This window comes from Balaenoptera borealis (genome assembly GCF_965194805.1).
Source record: "Balaenoptera borealis genome assembly, chromosome: 3".
NCBI classification, from domain to species: Eukaryota; Metazoa; Chordata; class Mammalia; order Artiodactyla; family Balaenopteridae; genus Balaenoptera; species Balaenoptera borealis.
The window spans coordinates 124,083,696-124,107,001 of NC_138866.1; the positions used below are offsets into that span (position 1 = coordinate 124,083,696).

General features: G+C 39.8%; 1 protein-coding gene across 9 annotated transcripts in view; it reads left to right on the forward strand.

Moving 5' to 3' along the window:
- Positions 1-23,306, forward strand: part of SCAPER (S-phase cyclin A associated protein in the ER) — a 487,034-nt gene that overhangs the window by 438,304 nt on the left and 25,424 nt on the right. For 8 of the 9 annotated variants that reach the window (XM_082386958.1, XM_082386962.1, XM_082386961.1 and 5 more), the window contains 2 exons: positions 10,244-10,481; positions 15,918-16,067. In XM_082386958.1, coding sequence (XP_082243084.1) covers positions 10,244-10,481; positions 15,918-16,067 — 388 coding nt within the window. Of the gene's footprint in view, positions 1-10,243; positions 10,482-15,917; positions 16,068-23,306 lie in introns of those variants that run through there. The other variant, XM_082386965.1, reaches the window with a different exon arrangement.

Genomic DNA, 23,306 nt, shown 5'->3' on the forward strand with positions numbered 1-23,306 from the left:
AGAGCCTACAAATGATAAGTGCTAGAGAGGGTGTGGAGAAAAGGGAACCCTCTTACACTATTGGTGGGAATGTAAATTGGTACAATCACTGTGGAAAACAGTATGGAGGTTCCTCAAAAAACTAAAAATAGAGTTGCTGTATGATCCAGCAATCCCACTCCAGGGCATATACCCAGACGAAAATATAATTCGAAAAGATACATGCACCTCTGTGTTCATAGCAGCACTGTTTACAATAGCCAAGACATGGAAACAACCTAAACGTCCATCGACAGATGAATGGATAAAGAAGATGTGGTATATATATATCCAAGGGAATATTACTCAGCCATAAAAAAAGAATGAAATAATGCCATTTGCAGCAACCTGGATGGACCTAGAGATTATCATGCTAAGTGAAGTAAGTCAGAAAGAGAAAAACAAATACCATATGATATGACTTATATGTGGAATCTAAAATACGACACAAATGAACATATCTACAAAACAAAAACAGACTTACAGATAAAGAGAACAGATTTGTTGTTGCCAGGGGGAAGCAAGATGGGGAAGGGAAGTTAGCTGAGAGTTTGGGATTAGCAGATACAAACTACTATATATAGGATGGATAAACAACAAGGTCCTACTGTATAGCACAGGGAACTATATTCAATATCCTGTGATAAACCATAATGGAAAAGAATATATATATATACATATATATATGTATATATAGCTGAATCACTTTGTTTTACAGCAGAAATTAAACACAACATTGTAAATCAACTATACTTAAATAAAATTTTTAAAACCACAATGAGATAACACCTCACACCTGTCAGAATGACTATCATCAAAAAGACCACAAATAACAAATGTTGGCAAGGATATGGAGAAAAGGAAACCCTTGTACACTGTTGGTATAATATAAATAGGTGTAGCCACTATGCAGAACAGTATGGAGGTTCCTCAAAAATCTAACAGTAGAACTACCATATGATGCAGTACTTCTACTCCTGGGTGTATATCCAAAGAAAATGAAAACACTAATTTGAAAAGATACATGCACCCCAGTGTTCATAGCCGCATTATTTACAGTAGCCAAGATATGGAAGTAACCTAAGTGTCCATCAACAGATGAATGGAAGAAGGAGATGCATACACACATACACACAATGGAATACTACTTGGCCATAAAAAGAATAAAATTTTGCCATTTGCAGCAACATGACTGGACCTGGAGATATTATGTTTAGTGAAATAAATGACACAGAGAAAGACAAATACTGTGTGTTATCACTTGTATGTGGAATCTAAAAAATAAAACAAACTAATGAATATAACAAAACAGAAACAGACTCACAGATATAGAGAACAAACTAGTGATTACCAGTGTAGAGAGGGAAGTGGGGAAGGGCAACGTAGAGGTAGGGGATTAAGAGGTACAAACTACTATCTATAAAATAAAATACAAGGATATATTGTACAGCACAGGGAATATAGCCAATATTTTATAATAACTTTAAATGGAGTATAATCTATAAAATTTTCAATCACTACATTGTACACTTGAAACTAATATAATTGTAAGTCAGCTATACTTCAATAAAAAATAAAATAAATAAAAAACTCATGGGACAGTAAAAGCACTGTTAAGGGGAAAGTGTATAGCTATAAGCGTTTATACTAAAGAAACTAGAAATATCTCAAATCAAAAAATTAACTAGGGACTTCCCTGGTGGCGCAGTGGTTAAGAATCCGCCTGCCAATGCAGGGGTCATGGGTTGGAGCCCTGGTCCGGGAAGATCCCACATGCTGCGGAGTAGCTAAGCCCGTGTGCCACGACTACTGAGCCTGTGCTCTAGAGCCCACAAGCCACAACTACTGAACCTCACACGCCTAGAGCTCATGCTCCACAACAAGAGAAGCCACCGCAATCAGAAGCCCGTGCACTGCGACGAAGAGTAGCCCCCGCTTGCCACAACTAGAGAAAGCCTGTGCGCAGCAATGAAGACCCAACGCAGCCAAAAATTAATTAATTAATTAATTAATTTTTTAAAAATACAACTATACAACTTAAGGAACTAGAAAAAAAGAACAGACTAAACCCAAGGCTAGCAAAAGGAAGGAAATAATTAAGATTATGGTGGAGATCAATTAAGTTGAGAATAAAATAACAATAGAGATAATCAGTGAAACCAAAAGTTGGTTCTTTGAAAAGATCAATAGAATTGACAAACCTTCAGCTAGAAAACAAGAGTGAGAACTCTGAAATTACTAAAATCAGAAATGAAAATGGGGTGCTCACTTTGACAGCGCATATACTAAAATTAGAATGATACAAAGATTAGCGTGGTCCCTGCACAGAGATGACACTCAGATTCTTGAAGTGTTTTGTTTTTTTATAGTTGTAGTACAGTATTGTATATTGAAATTATAAGAGAGTAGATTTTAAGCATTCTACCAAAAAAAAAATAGTTAACTATATGAGGTAATGGATGTTTTAACTTGATGATAGGAATAATTTTACAATGTATATCAAATCATTATGTTTTACACACATTGAATGTTACAATTTTTTTTGTCAGTTATACTTCAGTAAAGTTGGGTGGCGGGAGAAATGAAAATGGAACATTGCTACCAATTCTACAGAAATAAAAAGGACTATACGAGAGTACTATTAACAACGTATGCCAACAAATTGAATAATTTAGATGAAATGGACAAATTCCTAGAAACACAATACCTACCAAGACTAAATCACAAAGAAATAGAAAATCTGAAGAGACCTGTAACTAATAAGGGGACTGAAGCAGTAATCAGAAGTCTCCAAAGGAAAGCCCTGGACCTGATGGCTTCAGTGGTGAATTGTACCCAACATTTAAAGAACTAACACTAGTCTTTCTCAAACTTTTCCAAAAAATTGAAGAGGAGAGAATACTTTCTAACATGAAGCCAGCATTATCCTGATTCCAAAGCCAGACAAAGACACCACAAGAGAGAAAACTCCAGACTGATATTCCTTACGAACATTGATTTAAAGATCCTCAACAAAACACTACCAAACCAAGCTCAGCAGCATGTTTAAAGGATTATACACCATGACCAAGTGGGATTTGTTCCTGGAGTGCAAGAATGGTTCCGCATATGAACATCAATCAATTTAATAGACCACATTAACAGAATGAAGGGGGAAAAAAACATGATCATCTCAATTTATACAGAAAAGCATCTGATAAATTTCAACACCCTTTCATGATAAAAACACTCAACAAATTAGGAATAGAAAGAAACTACCTTCACATAATAAAAGCCATATGTGAAAAGCCCACAAGGAACATCATACTCAAGGATGAAAGAAGGAAAGCTTTTCCTCTAACATCAGGACAAGGCAAGGATGCCCACTTCTGCCACTTCTACTCAACATAGTACTGGAAGTTGTAGCCAAAGCAATTAGGTGAGGAAAAGAAAAGGAAAAAAGCATCTAAATTGGAAGGGAAGGAGTAAAATTTTCTCTGTATGCCAATGATATTATATGTAGAAACCACTAATGATTCCACACAAAAAAGCTGTTAAAATTAATAAATGAATTCAATAAAGTAACAGAATACAAAGTCAACTCACAAAAATTAGTTGCATTTATATACACTATATACTGTGAACAATCTGGAAAGGAAATTATGAAAATTCCATTTATAATAGCATCAAAAAGAATAAAATACTTAGGAATTAAACAAGAAGATGAAAGACTTGTACAATGAAAAGTATAAAACATTGCCAAAAGAAATCAAAGAAGGCATAAATTAGAAACACATCCCATGTCCATGGATTATAAAACAATATTGTTAAGATGTCATTACTATGCAAAGCAATCTATAAATCTGTACATTCCTTGCACTCCCTATCTAAATCCCAAAGGCTTTTTTTTTTTTTGCAGAAATAGTAGATCCCATCTTAAAATTCATATGGAATCTCAAGGGACCCCAAATAACCAAAACAATCTTGAAAGAGAAGAACAAAGGGGGAGGACTCACACTTCTGATTTCAAAATTTACTACAAAGCTACAGTAATCAAAACAGTGTGGTATTGGCATAAAGACAGACATATATAACAGTGGAATAGAATAGAGAGCACAGACTTAAACTCTTGTATTTATAGTCAAATGATTTTTGACGGGGGTGGCAAGACCATTGAATGGGAAAGGACAGTCTCTTCAACAAATGGTGCTGGAGAAACTGGATATCAATAAGCAAAAGAATGAAGCTGGACACTTATCTAACACTATAACTTAAGATGGATCAGAGACGTAAATGTAAGACCTAAAACAATTAAACTCCTAGAAGAAAACAGGGCAAAAGCTTCCTGACATTGGATTTAGCAATGATTTATTTGGATGTGACACCAGAGGCACAGGCAATAAAAGAAAAAGTAGACAAATGGGACCGCATGAAAATTTTTTTGATTTGTGCATCAAAATATAATATCAACAGAGTAAAGAAACAACCCAGAGAATGGGAGATAATATTTGCAAGTCATATATCTGATAAGGGGTTAATATCCAGGAACTATGGAAAACTCCTAAAACTCAACAACAAAATAACCCAATTTAAAAATGGGCAAAGGACTTGAATTCCAAAGAAGAAATACAAATTGGTCAATAAGCACATGAAAAGATGCTCAATGTCATTGATAGGGAAATGCAAATCAAAACTACAATGAGATATCACCTCACACCCATTAGGATGGCTACTATTAAAAAAAAAAAAAAAGAAAATACCAAGGTTTGGTGAGGATATGGAGAAATTAGAACCCTTGTGCATTGTTAGTGGGAATGTAAAATGGTATAGCTGCTGTGGAAAATGTTATGGCAATTCCTCGAAAAATTAAAAATAGAATTATCATATGATTGAGAAATTCTACTTCTGGATATATATCCAAAAGAATTGAAAACAGGGTTTTGAAGACATGTTTATACACCCATGTTCATGGCAGCATTATTCACAGTAGCTAAAACAGAAGCAACCCAAGTGTCCATCAGTGGATGATGGATAAACAAAATGTGGTATACACATATAATGGAATATTATTCAGCCTTGAAAAGGAAGGAAGTTCTGCCATATGCTACAACATGAGTGAAACTAGAGGACATTATGCTAAGTGAGATAAGCCAGTCACAAAAAGACAAATACTATATGATGATTCCACTTATATGACATACTTAGAGTAATCAGAATCATGGAGACAGAAAGTAGAATAGTGGTTGCCAGGGGGAGGAAGGTATAGGAAGTTATTGTTTAATGAGTATAGAGTTTCAGTTTTACATGATGAAAGAGTTATGGAGATGGTTGGTAGTGATGGTTGTACAACATTATGAACGAATTTAATACCATTGAATTATAAACTTAAAAATGGGTAAGATGGTAAATTTTATGTGTATTTTACCACAATAAAAAAAATTAGGGGTGGGGGGAGATAATGCCCTGCCAAAGATATCTGTATCCTAATCCTCAGAACCTATAAATGTGTTACCTAACATGGCAAAAGGAATTTTGCAGAAATGGTTAAGGATCTTGAGATGGAGAGAGTAGCCTGGATTATCCAGGTGGGCCCAATGTAATCTCAAAGGGAAGCAGGAAAGTCAGTGTTAGAGAGGGATTTGAAGGTGCTATGCTGCTGGCTTTGAAGATGGAAGAAGGGGCCAGGAGCCAAGGAGCAACCATACTCTAGAAGTTGTAAAAGGCAAGGAAATAAATTCTCCCCTTCAGCCTCCAGAAGGAACACAGCTCTGGTAACACCTTGATTTTAGCTTAGTGAGACATTTTGGATTTCTGACCCCCAGAACTTTAAGAGAATAAATTTGTGTTGTTTTGAACAACTAGCTTGTGATCATTTATTCCAGCAGCAATAGGAAACTGATGCACACGCCTGCCACTATTAGACTGTAACCTTCTATAGGACAGGGGTCTGGTCTTCCTTGATTTTGTAATACATCACAGGTCACTGTTGCTGGAGCACAGGTACTTTGGCTTTTTAAATAGAGAATATATGACAGATAATCATGTCCCTTTTGCTCACCACAAAGCCTGATAAATGATGATACTACTAGATGCAGGTCAGCTTTCTAAGAATGTCCCAGTACATAAGAGCCCACAGCTGGAATAACTCTTTAAGAAATAATTCACTTCTCCTTGAACAGTGAAGTTCACATTCATCATTGGGAGAGACAGTGACTTAACTCCGTCCACTCCCAGCACTATGCAGACCTTTGGGTGGAGTGTTCTGCATTCAGAGGCTAAAATGGGAGGTTCTGATAAGATGCCTCCGGGATTCCAGATCTAAAGGAGGGAACAAAGCCAAAACCCAAGAAACTAGGAGAGCAATCTAGAAGATACCGGCACTGAAGGGGATCAGGGTGGATGTTACCGAATCAGAAATCTGCGACCAGGGATACAAGAGCAAACAAGCCAGGAACAAATGGGGAAAGGGGGTTATAGTGTCTGCGACTGTCACAGCTGCTTTTTTGGGCCAAATAAGGCCTGTTACGTAAGTGGTTTAAAATACCAAAGATGGAACAGATGGCAGTTGATTCATGCCCACACAAATTACTGCGTTTTTTTTTTTTTTTGCCCAGCTATACTCTCCTTTAAGGCAAAGTAGGGTTTTCAAGAGCTGTGCAGGTGTATTGATGGCCCAGTTATAGTTTTGCCTGATTGAATCTTGCGATTAATGAACAGAAATGAATATACCACTAAGATCTCTAATCCTAGAGACCAAACAAAAACACTTTAAAATCCAGTAAAATTGAGATCTTAGAGTGTAATATACAAAATTTCAGATCTGATTTTTCATATCTTCAATGTGTTTTTAAAAGAAAACTTTATGGGCTTCCCTGGTGGTGCAGTGGTTAAGAATCCACCTGCCAATGCAGGGGAAACGGGTTTGAGCCCTGGTGTGGGGAGATCCCACATGCCGCGGAGCAACTAAGCCTGTGCGCCACAACTACTGAGCCTGCGCTCTAGAGCCCACGAACCACAGCTACTGAGCCTTTGTGCCACAACTACTGAAGCCCGCGCGCCTAGAGCCCATGCTCTGCAACAAGAAGCCACCACAATGAGAAGCCCATGCGCCGCAACAAAGGGTAGCCCCCGCTCGCCACAACTAGAGAAAGCCCACGTGCAGCAACAAAGACCCAACGCAGCCAAAAATAAATAAATAAATAAATTTATTTAAAAAAAGAAAAAGAAAACTTTATAACCTGAGCCTGATACGAATAAGGCCTTTTACTTTTTTATTATAAACATATAGGCTTAAAGTGATTATAGCTGACATTTAAGACCAACAGGAGCCAGTGGCCTGTTCAAGGACAAATTATCCGTATTTCAGACTAAATCAAAAGTAAACATTTTCTAAAGTCCCTTCAGGTCTACATTAGTCCTGTGGAAGCCAAATGCAGCAGACAAGCTCTCTCCCCTCCCCTCCGCCCTGTATATTCTGTAGGCTCACTTTAAAATTAATTGTCTTTTCCACAAAGCAATATTAATACACATTTTGAACCATTTCCACATCTGAGTTCTTGAATGCTAATTTAACTGATTTTTCTGAATCAACATTTTTATTTCATCAGAAGAATATTGCAAAAGATCCTGAGTTATGTTATTTTATAGTTTAGTATTTTCCTAAATAGGGTGGGGTGGAGAGAAGAGAAACTATTCTGATGATCTTCACTTGCTGGGTTTTTTTTTATTTATTCTTTTAAAGAAGTAATAGCAGTGAATTCATGTCATTTCATAAATGCTTGCAAAGATTAACTGTTACAAAGTGTTCTAAATAATAAAGCTATATTCCTGAATATCTGCATTTGAATATGCTAATAATCAGTTTAAAAGCAACACAGGCAGTAAAGGGGAGGTCACCATTCTGAATCACAAAGAAGAAAAAATGTTGTCACCAGCAGTGATGTCACTCATCCCCAAGGTTCTGAAAGCCTATTAGAAATTAGCTTTAGGGAGAAATGTCTTCTGACTTGTCATTGGTTCTAAAAGGCAGTCATTGTTAAACAAACACAGACCCCTTTTTGGAATCTATATAATAAACTCAGACACATTAATCTCTACTCATGTCTTTAGTCAGGGTCTGACCCCTAACTCTCATGGCTATAATGGAAGGAAGGAAGGAAGGGTGAACTGAACTGACATTAGCTAACAGTTTGTGTAAAGGTTCAGATGTGCCTATAAGCAAATAAATATAATTTCTTAACTTTTGTTTTTACTGAGTCCCATATGACAGAAAGTGTCTCTTTGTGATGATCAGGATTACATTACAACCTCTGTGTACTTTGTTTAACAGTGTTCAGTTAACCCCGAGATTTGATTTAAGAAAAGGCATGGAGACAAAAGAAGAGGTCACCTCCTGTTTGGCCTGGATGTTTTGGTCTTTGGACAAAGCCCTGCCTTTAAAGAGTCAAAAGTTCTTGGTAGTACCCCTGCCTTTGCCACTGACAAATGTTTATGACCTAAAACATCTCACTGAATCTCTGAGGGTTTCGGTTGCGTCATGTGTGAAGTGAGGAGAACAATACCTTCTCTACCAACTATGAAGAACTACAAATGAGGCGGGGTAGAAGATGTGAATGTACTTAGCAGGTCCTGCCATGCAAATGAGATGATAGTATTTCATAAGACCTGCTTTCTTGAGAAGAGAACAAGTGTCATCCCACGTTCTTAGACTATCAGAAATAGTGCACATTCAGGAAATAAATGCTTACCATGGTTATGAATAAAACTATACTTTGATGAAACTAACAAATTAGAATGAATAATATAATCCCTTAAAAAAGTTATAGATTAGAAAACTAGACAAGATACTAGAAACTTGCCAGCCAGCGCTTGCGAATTCATATTTACTTAGTGGCATCTCTTCAGTGCTTCTGGGCAAGTTTATGAGATAAGCATAGATCTTTAATGCCTCTCTCCCATTCTAGATTCCAGCTGAAAGGAACAATAACAACAACAGAAAAAGGAATGGGAGGGACCTATATTAGTGTTAAAAATAGGGAAGGGCATCATCCTGTGGCAGAAACATAAAGACACTTCTGCTCAGTTTTGTGCAGATCATACCAGGTTAAAGGGAGACACCGAGCAGGGACTTGTAACTTCCCTTCCTGAGAAAAAGCTGTGTCCCATGAAGGAAGGTGACTGACCCACTTGGAACAGCCCAGAGACCTGAGGATTTGTGCAGTGGTTAGAACAAATAGCTGCAGCAGCTACAGACCTTACATTTCAGATTCAAACCTGTGGAGAAAAAGTGAGGGCTTCTTTCCAGGCATGTCAGCACAAGAATCTCCCTCCATGTTCCCCTTACCTTAGGCCTACATACCCTTGAGCCAGAGTGAATAGGAATGGGGCCCCACCTGAAGCATGTTGGCTGTGGGAAGGGGAGAGAAACCTGGGTATGGTTTCTAGGGGCAAAAAGGGTGAATGAATGCTTAGCAGCCACATTTACTAAAATTGTAGGCTCTTGCTCGCTAGATGCTTCACGTATACCTGAGTTCCAGAGTGAGGTGGATTTAGCAAACCCTTCCTTTCCTATTGATTTGAGGAATTCATTTGCCACTGCCATTGCTTCTTGCTCATCCATACTGCCTGCCACAATTGCTAAGCTAACTTCAAGGTGATTTGTACAAAGCTAATCCAGCACTAGCTTGTTCTTGGGAGTCTGGCCCCTACAACCTGTCCTGCCAATACTCCTTGATGATGGAACTGTGCCTTCAAAAGCGGTTGAAGTGTCTCCCTGTCACGGTATACCAACACACTACTGGGTTTTTGAGGCCTCGTGCTTTCCCGGTAACCGCCTCCCCTGAGAAGATTCCCTTGTGTATCCAGAAAGGAAGCCATGGTGTTTTGATTTCTGAGTCCCAACAGCTCTCATGGACTCTGTCCAGTTCCACCAGGCCTGGAATCGAAACAAAGTGGAGCTATCTAGGCTGCAAAGGGTGGTAGCAGCCTCAGCCTGGCTGCAGAGTACTCAGTTGCCACTGCTGCAGCAGCCCGGCCTCCCAGCCGGAGAAGAGGGGAGAAAAGGGCAGGCCGCAGTGCACTTGGTGGGGGAAGGGCTGCATTTACTCCTTGAGGTTTCTTGTTACCTTACTACACCACTCACATGGTTTGCTTTTAACGGTCTGCTTGTCATGTTCCATTTGACCTATAAAAATGCTAACATCCTTTAAGTAGATTTCTCTTAAAAAGTTGAATGTTTCTTTATCAGGTCACACAGCATATTTGACAATAATCGCCAAGATCCCACAGGACTGACAGCTGCTCTTCAGGCCACAGACCTGGCTGGAGTTCTGCATATGCTCTACTGTGTCCTCTTCCATGGCACAATCTCGGACCCCGGCACTTCTAGTCCCAAGGAGAGTTACGCTCAGAACACAGTCCAAGTGGCCATTCAGAGTTTACGTTTCTTCAACAGCTTTGCAGCTCTTGATCTGCCTGCTTTTCAGGTACCAGGAATTGGTTAACCAGCCAAGAGTTAATAATTTTGTATAGATATGATGAGAGGTTCTTCTCCTGGATTGGGGCATAAGGAATAAGCTACAATACAGGGAATAATAATACATACTATTTATTAAGCTACTGTATTCTAGGAACTGGATTAGTTGCTTTGCATATGCTTTCTTATTTATTCTCATGACTACCCTACAAAATATTATTATACCCATTTTACAGGTGGAAAAGCTGGCAGTAAAGTAATTTCCCAGGGTTACACATGGCTGAGCCAGGACTGGTACCCATGGCCCCAAGCCTATGCCATTCTGCTACTTATAAATCTTCTGTCTTGATTTCTTTAGAAAAGACATTATCATACCATAAACATTTAAATATTAAGGAAAGTAATGGTTTCTTATATAAACACAACCAAAATTAGGTAAATTGTTTTGATTGATATGACTGTCTATGAATGATTTAACTGACTTGTATCCAACATAAAGTGCATGTGTAGTTAAATGTGCAAACCCCTATAAATATTAAGTTTTTATAGCTAAAGAAAAATTGCTTTATGTTATAACACCAGACTGTCAGCTTAGAAACAGATTGTTTTTCATATAGGAAATTTAATTTTCAAAAACACTGAACCTTTGGAACAGAGCAAGCCCCAAGGAGTAGACTTTCTCTTTCAGTGTATTAACTGTCAAGTGATTTCATTAAAAAAGGAACAAACTTGGCAGATAATGAACCCATAATTTAGTTGAATTGCTTTGCTCAAAAGGAAAAAGGTTATAGAGATACAAATGTATGAAAATTGTGGTCTTTGGCCATTGCAAGATGGAAGAAACACCTCTGTTTTGTAGCTGGTGACAAATGTGCAGTTCTTGTCTTCCTGTCATTCTCTTCACAACTGGAAATTAGTAAGTCGTGTCATTGGATTCAATATCTTTCAACTCTGTAGAGTTAGTTTATCCATCATAAGAACAGAAATTTCTTCCTTAGGGTTAATGCTTTTCAGTTTTCAGAGCACTTGAACTAGCCTTAGGCGGTAGCTACACAGTGTGTAAAGTTCTGAGAGTTTACAGCCACACCTAGAACAAGAGGTTACCTGCTCCAGAGAATGCCAATGGTTCTTGCCTCTGGGTTGAACGTAACATTTGTGTTTTATGAAGACCCAACCCCATTGTGTTCTGTCTGGAAACAGCTTAGAAATCAAGATATGCTAATTTTATGCCCTCAGAATATGGAGACCAGCAGGCTACCCATCAGCTAGGTCCAACTAGAGTGATTTCTTCTGTTACCAGGGATTATGAAAAGCAAATACCTAAAAATGTTCCTGAGCTCCTGGTTTATGGGTCTTCTGACCAGGATTTATACTGCTTCAGGGGTCGCCACATCAAACACAAGCATTTACGTTAAGTCAGCCATTCATTCCATCAGTCACTCTGAGTGTCAGGGAGCCCCAGGTCCCTGCCCTACCCCCAGCCCTCCATGAACTCACAGCCTGTGCAGCCTTACTCAAAAGAACCACTGAACTCCAACCAGCCCTGCTCCCTCATGACCTTTAGGCACAATGGCCAATAATGTTAGAAAATTCAAAAATCTATTTCTGGAGCCCTTCATGCCCAACTAAGATGAAACCACGATTTCTCCTCTGCAGCTCCTTGCCGTATCGAGCCCAGAATATATTCCCTACCTGAGCCTCTTTTGCCACAACCCCAGGAGAAACACCAAGGTGACTCGAGAGTTCGAGCCATTCTTAGAGTGAGATGCCCACCTCCCCAGGGGAATGTCCTTTTGCGGCTGGTTCCTAACACTTCTTTTGCTTCTTTCTTCTCTGTCCTTCCTGTTACTCCGTATTTCTCTTAATTCTTTCCTGCTTTTTCTTCTTTTCCTGTTCTCTGTTCTGACTCTCCTGTCTTATTTTAGTCAATTTTGCCATCACTACTTCTCATCCTCTCCCCAGACATTGTTCCCAGGTATCTTTTTCCCCTTAACCAGTGCATGGGCCAGGAAAGCCTTCAGGGACCTTCCTCCTGGCTGCCATCCTTTTGGTGCCCAAAGTCGAGCACATGTTTTTCTCTTATGCTTCATCAGTGTGTGCAGGGACCCAGATACCTAGAATTTCTAGCATCAGGTCCTTTAATACACCTACCAATGATTACCTTACTGTTCCAGTTACTTTTATACATTTGAAAAACAAACAAACTTAGTGGGGTAAACAACAACCGTTATGATCACAGATTCTGTGGATCTAGAATTCAGGCAGGGCTTTTCACAGTGGAGGTAGCTTGTCACTACTCCACGATGTAGGGCTTCAGCTGAGGGGCTCGAATGACTGGGGTTGCGGGGTATGGAGAAGAGGGGCAAATTGACTGAAATATCTGGGGGCTCAAATTATCTGGAGGCTCCTTCACTTTCACGTTTTATGCCTGGGATTGATTACTCAAAGACTAGGTTCATCAAGGACTATTGGCCAGAGACTCTACATATGGCTTCTCTATGTGACTTGGGCTTCTCAAAACATCGTGGTGTCTGGGTTCTCAGTAGGAGTTTCCTGAGAGGAAGCTTCTGGAAAACAACTGCTCCAAGAGAACCAACGGAAGCTGCATGGCTTTTTTATGACCTGGCCTCAGAAGTCATATCGTTACATATCAGCCATCCTCTATTGGTTAAATCAGTCATAAGCCTTCCAGATTCAAGAGGAGAAGACATAGGCCCCGTCTCTCAATGGGAGGACTGTCAAAGATTTATAGTCATTTTTTTTAACTAACCACTGCACTCTGTTGAGCAAGCTAAAGCAAAGCATCTGACCACATAGACATCATTGATGTAGATAGACATCAGATCAAGCATGCAATGTTCAAGTAAATAGCATACAAATACACAATATTTGCATTGTAAAGCAATGGGTGAGTTTAGGAGAAAAGTATTATTTTTATGATAGATATGGTCAGAGAAACTCATATTCTAGTTCATTAAAACTACTTGTCAAAAGTGAGATTTCAGGAACTATGTTTATAAAGCACAGGAAAAGAGATTTTAGGTACAGTATGGGTCTGAGCTCAGAAAAAATCTGGGAAACAATTTATGAATTGCCTGAGAGGACTGAAGGAACTGAAGAAGAAAATTGAAATGAGATAAATGGTCTGACCCTCTGAAGAGTTAGACAAGACAGTGTAAGACATGTTGACGGTTTGAGTCCCAGTGCATCACAAGAATGCATCTCGGGGCTTCCCTGGTGGCGCAGTGGTTGAGAATCTGCCTGCCAATGCAGGGGACACGGGTTCGAGCCCTGGTCTGGGAAGATCCCACATGCCGCGGAGCGACTAGGCCTGTGAGCCACAATTGCTGAGCCTGCACGTCTGGAGCCTGTGCTCCGCAACAAGAGAGGCCGCGACAGTGAGAGGCCCGCGCACCGCGATGAAGAGTGGTCCCCACTTGCCGCAACTAGAGAAAACCCTCACGCAGAAACGAAGACCCAACACAGCCATAAATAAATAAATAAATTTTAAAAAAAAAGAATGCATCTCTGTAGAGCTGTTATGGAGAAGCATCCTCATCAAGACCTCTGGGTCTAGAGTCAGACTGACCTGACTTTGAGCCATCATACTACCAAGTTGTATGACCTTAGACAAGTCATTTGAATCCTTAAGACTGAGTTTCTCATTTGTAAAATAGAGATTAAAAACACTTACCTCACAAGTCTGAGGTTTAAATGAGATTACATAAAGGCACTGTGCTAGCTAGCACATAGTAGGCCCTCAGGAAATGTGGACTGACTCATATTCTGAAGGTGAAGAATTTACCCAAACCATCTTGCAGATGTTGAATCAAAAGGTTAGGTTTCGAATGCAGCATTCCCAGTGCTTCTGCACCCTTCTTTGAAGCCATAAACCTACGTGATTGTTTTGTGTGAGAACTCATCGCATAGTAGTAACAAAAGGTTATCCATTAGAATATTTTCTTAACTGGTTCCATTTCATTATATACTAATAAGGCTGTCAAAATCTTTTTCTCCCTTCAGCAAAGAGTCTGATTTCACTCTGAATTCATATTGGCACAGATGGCCTTGAGATCCCGGATATTGTATAGTGCATATACTTTGACAGTTTTTACAATTGAAGGTGGTCTCAAGAAACAAATCAATGTACTGACTTGGCAATTAATTCTGGCTAAAAAGGAAATATAGTTTCCTTGAAAAATTGGTTTAATTTCTATATTCAAACTTACATGCCCCTTGACCTGCTCTTATCAGTGAAGGTTAAACAGAGGGCACTGGGTCACAGCAAGCTGGACACAACTAATTAAATAAGGGCTGAGCTGAGAAGGTGTCACTACTTGATTTAAAGGAGCAGGGCCCTCCTGAAGTCTCTTTGGGGCTTGAAAAACATTTTGTCTCAGTGCAATGAAACGGAGACAGAAGGCACTCTTAAAATTTAGTAGTAATTTTGTTTCAACAATATTTATTAAAAAGACTGTGTTTCCCCGGCTGTTAGGCAGAGTGAATTCATTGAAACTTCCAAGCTGCAACGTATCTGACCTGGTTCAAGCCAGCCAAGACCTCAAATCAAGAGATGAGTTTAAAACACTGCCTTTTCCCACAGGCTGGCAGTGGTGCTTCATTCCAGTGTGGGCTGCGAGTGCATTCTGTGGGCCTCGCCTCTCCCCTTTGCCCTCCTGTCGCTCTGTCTGTTTGACATGTTTATTAAATAGACGCTTCAGGCTGCACAGACAGACTCGGGCTCTCCTCCCGCGTCGCCTACCACCAACAGCCCTTTGACTGTCTCAAGAAAGGATCCCAGAAGCCTCATAGCTGAGGGGGCTTCATGGTTTGTTTTTTGTGGTTTTTTTGGGGGGCGGGGGGAGGTTGTTGGGTTTTTTACATTACTTTGGGGGCTCTAGAGCTATTTGAATAATAACTAATTGTTATTTATATTTCTTTTCTATTTGAACATAAGTAAATAATTAGAATTGTGTTTTTATCCCTGCATACAAGAAAATATTTTCTCCTTCAGAAAAAAAAAAAAAAGTATTGAAAGTTAGCTAAATGGTAGATTTACAGGTGAATTTTAGTATTATTATATTTTTCCAAATTTTCTACAGTGAGACTGTGCAATGAGAAAAAAAACACCTCGTTAAAAATGGGATAAATACCCATGCTTTAGGTGAATAGTGTCTTGATCCACATAGTACAGGCATTTGGTCCGCTATGCTTTATTTTCTGTCGGTTTTTTTTTTTTTTTTTTCCAGTTTAAACATTGCATTTATTATGGTCGTTTATTGGAGCAGGAATCCCTGAACTGAACTGTTAAGCACAGTGCTCTAGAAATCTCATATGCTTTTCTGGCATCATGGCAGAAGGTGCACAGGGCCCAGGTGTGTTCTGTGATTTGCAGCCCTGGCTGCCCCTGGGCTGGGGAGTTCTAACTGCTCCTTGTCTTTGTTAGTCTATTGTAGGGGCAGAGGGCTTGTCCCTTGCATTCCGGCACATCGCCAGCTCCCTACTGGGCCACTGCAGCCACGTCTCCTGTGAAAGCCTCCTTCATGAGGTCATCGTCTGTGTGGGCTACTTCACTGTCAACCACCCAGATAACCAGGTAAGAGGCACAGGAAAAGTTCCTCAGACTGCTTCCCCAGCACTGAGAGTGTGAGGTATTGGAGTGAGAAAAGGCAGGCTAGCCTGCTGGAACCCATCTGTCCTGTGTGGGGCCCTTTAACCAGGCTCCAGGGATATGCCTCTGACTTCTCTCCAAAGAGATTTGATCAGCACTAGACCAGCACTAGGACTTCCTCTTAAAGCTATAAAAATAAGATATTTCTAATAAAATATTCTTCTTAAGCCACACAGAAGCATCTACTCCCTTACCACGTAGATCCTGATGCTTTATTCATATTTTTTTGTTGTTGTTTTAATGAAATAGATTACATCTTTCAACTTGGGTCACTTTGCAAATATTATAGCATTAGTCTGGTGCTTTATGAAACTGCTCTTGGTCTTTGGCTTCTGCCTAGGTGCTTAAGAGGGTGCCAGATGGTGCTGGAGGGGAGCCTGAGAAGGCAGGGCTTGGGCCTTACCCCCTTGAATCACCCAGAGTAGTTTTGCTTTTAACTGTTTTGATTATTTGGTTTCTGAGCAAGATTTCATTTGTAAATAGGGTTCTGTTGCTTTAAAAAGTTGGGAAATCTGTGTTACAGATTTTATTTTAAAAATAACAATAATAAAGTACTTTATCTTTTTTTAACTTTTTATTTTATATTAGAGTATAGTTGATAAACAATGTTATGATAGTTTCAGGTGTACAGCAAAGTGTTATACATATACATGTATCTATTCTTTTTCAAATTCTTTTCCCATTTAGGTTGTTATCTTTATTTTTAAAAACAGAGTTATGGCGTAACTAACATATCAAATTGTAATTCCTGACTACCTCATTTATCTAAAGCCTCATATTCAGCAACCTTAATTATGTGGATTATAGCTGAGAAAAAGGCCTATGAACAACCCTTAACCCTCACTCTAAGCTTACTAATTTTTATTTTAGGCAACTCTCTAATAAGTGTGCTTACTAGGTTTATTAGCCTGCAGTAAACTAGACCAGGGCGGAAGAAGGGCAGGAGATAGCTGTAGTGCCAGAGCCAAATACAAGGTGAGAACCTACACACTAAGAGCTGAAACTGCCTATCTGATAAGAAGAAAGAGGATAGAAAAACACAAGACAAGACCTCAGAAGTTGTAGCCATCTGGGACTTCCCTGGCTGTCCAGCGGTTAAGACTCTGCGCTTCCGCTGCAGGGGGCGTTGGTTTGATCGCTGGTCAGGGAACTAAGATCCTGCATGCCGCGTGGCACGGCCAAAAAAGAAAAGAAAAAAAAATTGTAGCTATCTGGTTTCAAAGGGACACTAAGCCCTGTATTTTATTTCCCTGGACGATTGTTGATGCCCCCCGTGTGGACCCTGAGTGAGCATGGAGGCAAAATGTATGTTCTGTGCATTCCCTTTAAGAAGGCTGAGGAATATGAAGTCCATTCTAGAAAGATGTCCATGATTAAAATGTAGAAAATGTGGACCCTTGCCAGAAGAAGCGTCATACGTAGAAAAATTCCCCTTTCGCAGACCTCGTTGCCAGAAGGGTAGATCTTTCTCACCTCCCGCCACGGGAGCACTCACGCAGTGCTCTCTCAGGTACTGATGCTTTGTCCTTTCCGCGGACTAAGCCCAGCAGGTTCACAAGTCTCTTACAAGCTACTCAAGGAAGGAAAGTTGAGCGAAATCTCCTGTGTGGTTTTCTTTTCTTCATGTGTATCCATTTGACCTACTAAATTGCACTTCATTTCCCTCTAAAAGTTTGTTTTTATTTTTCTGATTACAAAAGTGTTTCTTACTCATCATGAAAAAGATAGGCAAGTGTAAAGAAGGAGGAGGAATCACTGATCTCACTGTTGAGATTCCTGATCTCACTGTTGAGATAGTCACTGTTACCATTTTGGCAGGTTCCTTACAGTCTCTTTTCTGTGAATATTTTTGCCAGTTAATATTATTGAGATATAATTAACATGTAACACTGTATTATTTTTAAGTGTGTACAGTGTGAAGATTTGATATATTTATATGTTGCAAAATGATTAACACAGTAAATTTAGCCATCACCTCACGTAGTTAAAATTTTTTTCCTTGTGATGAGAACTTTTAAGATCTACTCTCAGCAGCTTTCAAATATACAATACTATAACAATACAGTATTGTTAACTTCAGTCACCATGCTGTACATTACATCACCAGAACTTATTTACCTTATAACTGGAAGTTTGTACCTTTTGACCACCTTCATTCACTTCACCCACTCCCTAGCCCTCTATGAATATTTTTATATAGCTGAGGTCATATGGTATATACACTCCTATCCTGCTTTATACACTTAACATTATATCATAATCCTTCTTTGTGAATACAGTTTCTAATGGCTGAGTGGCTTTATCTTGTGTAGACAGCCCATGGTTTACCTCACAATTTCCTGTTAAGTCGTTTACCATTTATCATGACACTATCTACTGCACTTATAAAGAGGTAAGTAATTTGTGTGTGTGATAATATTTTGCTGTACAGTTCTATAGCAAAAAGTTCAGTTTCTTCAGCACACCCATGTTTAGGGATGGTTGAAACTCTTTGCTTAAACCAACTCTGTTGTGATGAATTTACTGAACTCAGAACTGTGTAGGATTTCAGAGAGATTTTCTGCTGATGCCAGATCACAGACTAATCCTCTCCTATAGATAAAACACACACTCTAAGTATCTCTGGGCTCACCAGAGTCAATGAGAAATGGGGTCGGGGGAACTGGTATTTGGAAATGGCATGTTAGAACTGACGTGGACCTGATGGCAAAGTAATGACTGGGCATGTTGGGACAGGAAGAAAGCAGATTAAATGGGCAGAGAGAGCAGTAAGCAATACAAGGAGGAGACAGAGACCCTATGGCTTCTCAGTTGGGGAAGAAGCTGTGGGGTTTAGAGGTAATTGTTGAGAGGAAGAAATTAGAAAAGTAAAAAAAGCCAGACCTCCTTTCTCGACACCTTGCCTCCCAGAGGGACTGAATCCTAACTGGACATCCACTTCTGATTTGGTGGAAGGTAGAAGGTCAGAGAAGTCAGTTCAGTCCTCAGGCAATTGCTGAAATGCAACAATCTGTGAAAAGAAAGAATATGACAAAAAGTAGAGAAGAAATCAGAAATTGATAGAAATGAGAGTAATTGTCAAACACTGAGACATTGCACCTTATGGAGATGCTTTTCTAAAGCATAACCTCTGGTATTTGTAGAATTCTTTATACTGCTTGCCCCATCTGTGGTCTCTTGGACCTCATTAGCACTTCATTGAGGCTGTAGGCAGAGGAATTACTCCCACCTCACAGACAGGTGAAGAATCGGGACTCAGAGAGGTGAAATAAGCCCCCTGAAATGACATAAAGAATTGCTAAAATACCAGGACTAGAACGCAGGTCTTGCAAAGCCCAGCTCAGTGTTCTTTTCATTTCACATTGCTTAAGAAAATTAGATGTATCACCGGCCCGTTTTACCAGTGATCTCTGAAGTATTTCTTGGGCAGGGGTGGAGGGTTTAGAAGATGATGCCCATTTACCTAGACAGTACACTGAGAAGCTGCCATTCTGCAACTCTGAATGCTTCTGGGACATATCTGTGCGCCTTACGCGGGGAAGACGCATAAAGATCCTGGGAAAGTGTAAATGAGTGTGTTTTATGAGCACAAAATGGACCCTAATCTAGCAAATAGAAGGCCTGAGTTCTAACCTCAGCTCTGCCACTAGCTGCGGGATCTTAGATAAATCATTTTCCCTCTTGAGGCTTGAGCATTTTTGACCATACAAAGAGGAATTGGGTTGGCCAAAAAGTTCCTTCGGTTTTAAGGTAAAACTAAGACACATTTTTCGTTTTCAGCAGGAGCTTTATTGAACAATGTATTCACTGTTTTGTTCCACTACCTTCTGCCATTTTTCAGGCAACTTCATAATTCCATCTTCCCAAAACTTTTTATCTTTTTGAGCAAAGAACTGTTCCAGGTGCCTTTTACAGTCTTCCAGGAAATTGAAATTTTTTCCATTAAGAGAATTTTGTAAAGACCGAAATAAATGGAAATCCGAAGGTGCAATGTCTGGTGAATAAGGTGGATGAATCAGAACTTCACAGCCAAGCTGTAACAGTTTTTGCCTGGTCATCAAAGAAACATGCAGTCTTGCGTTATCCTGATAGAATCTTATGCGTTTTCTGTAGACTAATTCCGGATACTTTTCGTCGAGTGCTGCTTTCAGTTGGTCTAATTGGGAACAGTACTTGCTGGAATTAATCGTTTAGTGTTCCAGAAGGAGCTCATAATAGAGGACTCCCTTCCAATTTCACCATATACACAACATCACCTTCTTTGGATGAAGACCAGCCTTTGGTGTGGTTGGTGGTGGTTCATTTCGCTTGTCCCATGATCTCTTCTGTTCCATATTATTGTACAGTATCCACTTTTCATCGCCCATCACAATTTGTTTTAAAAACAGAACGTTTTCGTTATGTTTAAGTAGAGAATCGCATGTGGAAATATGGTCAAGAAGGTTTTTTTCCCATAACTTACGTGGAACCCAAACATCAAAGCGATGAACATAACCAAGCTGGTGCAAATGATTTTCAGCGCTTGATTTGGATATTTTGAGTATGTTGGCTATCTCCTGTGTGGTTGATTGTTCTCAATGAATGTCTCGATTTGATCGCTATCAACTTCAACTGGTCTACCTGACTGTGGAGCATCGTCCAGCGAGAAATCTCCAGCACGAAACTTCACAGACCACTTTTGACACGTTTGATCAGTCACAGCACATTCTCCATACACCGCACAAATCCTTTTTTGTGTTTCAGTTGCGTTTTTACCTTTCTTGAAATAATAAAACATAATATGCCGAAAATGTTGCTTTTTTCCTTCCATCTTCAACATTAAAATGACTATACAAAAATCCACCAATTTTGATATTTTTTTTTTTAAATGCACTCTGATATGACAGCTGTCACAATACAATCTAACAAAATTGTTTCGAATGAAGTTAAAGACAACTAAGCGCTACTAGAGCCATCTTATGGAAAAAAACAAACAAACCTTTTGGCCAACCCAATAGCTTGGTTCTGGAAATGGATAGTGGTGATGGTTGCACAATATTGTGAATGTACTTAATGCCATTGAGAATGGTAGGCTTAAAAATGGTTAAAATGGTAAATTATATGTTATCCATATTTTACCACCAAAAAAAAGTTGTGTTTTTTTGTTGTTTGTTTGTTTTTTTATAAATTTATTTATTTATTTACTTTTGGCTGTGTTGGGTCTTCGTTGCAGTGTGCGGGCTTCTCATTGTGGTGGCTTCTCTTGTTGCGGAGCATGGGCTCTAGGTGCATGGGCTTCAGTAGTTGCAGCACACGGGCTCAGTAGTTGTGGCTCACGGGCTTAGTTGCTCCACAGCATGTGGGATCTTCCCGGACCAGGGCTCGAACCCATGTCCCCTGCATTGGCAGGCAGATTCCCAACCACTGTGCCACCAGGGAAGCCCTTTTTTTTTTTTTTAAATGATGATCTAGGATGATCTAGAATTGTCCTAGATCATCTCTCCTTTGAGCTCTGTGAGTCTGTGATATTTTAAAGGCTGAGATTAGAACCACAGACCAGCATTCTGATCTTATGGAGACATATTGTGGATTTTTAGATCCTCCTTGCCCTACTCCAGATTCTTTCAGTACCAGATGGCTTCATGAGCTGCTTGCCCACTCCATGGCAGCTCATCCTTAAAAGCTGAATATACCTTGGTTCTCCTATCTTAATACAGGGGGTCCATTGGCAGACACTCACAAGCAGAGACTTACAGGTGAGATGTCATTGTCCTTCCTGTGTGATGCCATCTCTAGCCACAGTCGTTTCACCTGCACCAAACAGCCATGCTCACCATCCGTGGCTGGGCTCCACGCCCATCAGGCTGCATGGCAAGGGAAGGGTAGGGGAAATAGCCTCAAGCTTACTGAATGATAACTGCTCATATCCCAGTAGAACTGGGGAGTTTTCTGTAACTAAAAAGTTGATTGTTTATTTGCATTCTAAATCCCCTTTCTGCTCCCTCCAAAACCCAGTAATTTGCCAAGTGAGCATTTGCTGAGGGATATGGAAGTGCAGTTTTAAGCTCTCATTCCAGTTTCAATCACAGTTTCATGGAGCCTTCATCCTGGAAGGGCCCTGAGATACCTAGTCCGGCTCCCTCATACTGTAGATGGAGACACTGAGGCTCAGAGAAGGAAAAGGAATTGCCCAGCAAGAACTGGCAGAGCCCAACCTCCTGATTGGCAGTCCAGTTAGTGCCCTTTCCACCTCACTTCTGTTCTTGTGAAAGTGAATTTATTTAACCTCATGCCACTTTCTTTAAATCAGAGAAATTTCAGAGGAGAAATTATGATGCTCAATTCATTTCATCTTTCCGTATCATTAGGCAGAAGTCATGTTAATTTGCAGCGCCTGTTTGTCCACAGAGGATTCTTTATTTCCACCTTGTGTCTTTATAAGACAGGAGATCCTGAACTCCTGCTGCAGCCTAAGGCTGTTTTATTAGGAAACTGCTTTGCATAAAGGATTGGCACTTTTTATTTGCCACCATTTAGTCTATTAACTGGAAGGACTGAGCCCCATGATACTAAAGATGACTTTAGAAGAGAAACCTGGATAATAAAAGTAATGCCCCATCCTTGATAGAACCAATCATCTGTTTCCTATAGGGCTGCAGTTTCTAATTAAAATGTTTTTTTTAATCAAAAGCTTCCTTGTCTTTTACGGTACTTTCATGACTCTACGTTCCTTCCCATTTAATTATTATAATGAACATAATTAGTATGGGCTGTCAGACCTTCACTTTATTTACATTTTATATTGAATAATTAAATGTGGTCTGATAATTAAATTAACTTGAATGACAGATGATTTGACTGCCTACATATTACTGTATTGGGAATAAGCACCTTTGCATATTCATTGTAGTTAGTGACTGACTTTTTCATTTGGAAAGACCCCATAGATTCCAGCTATCAGAGCCGAGTCTCCTGTGATAGTTGAAAGGAGGAAGGATCCCATTGGCCCACCCTCCCCCCATCAGCTTCTCTGTAGAGAGTCATGCAGATCATGTAATCATCTTCTCGGCACTGCACCAAAGGTTCCTGAATGTGTCTGCGGAGATCAGAACCTGCGAGTAAGCTGGACAGTGAAGCTCTTGAAACTAGATTCTGCCTGAGCTGTGTGACATGCGCTTTCCAAGT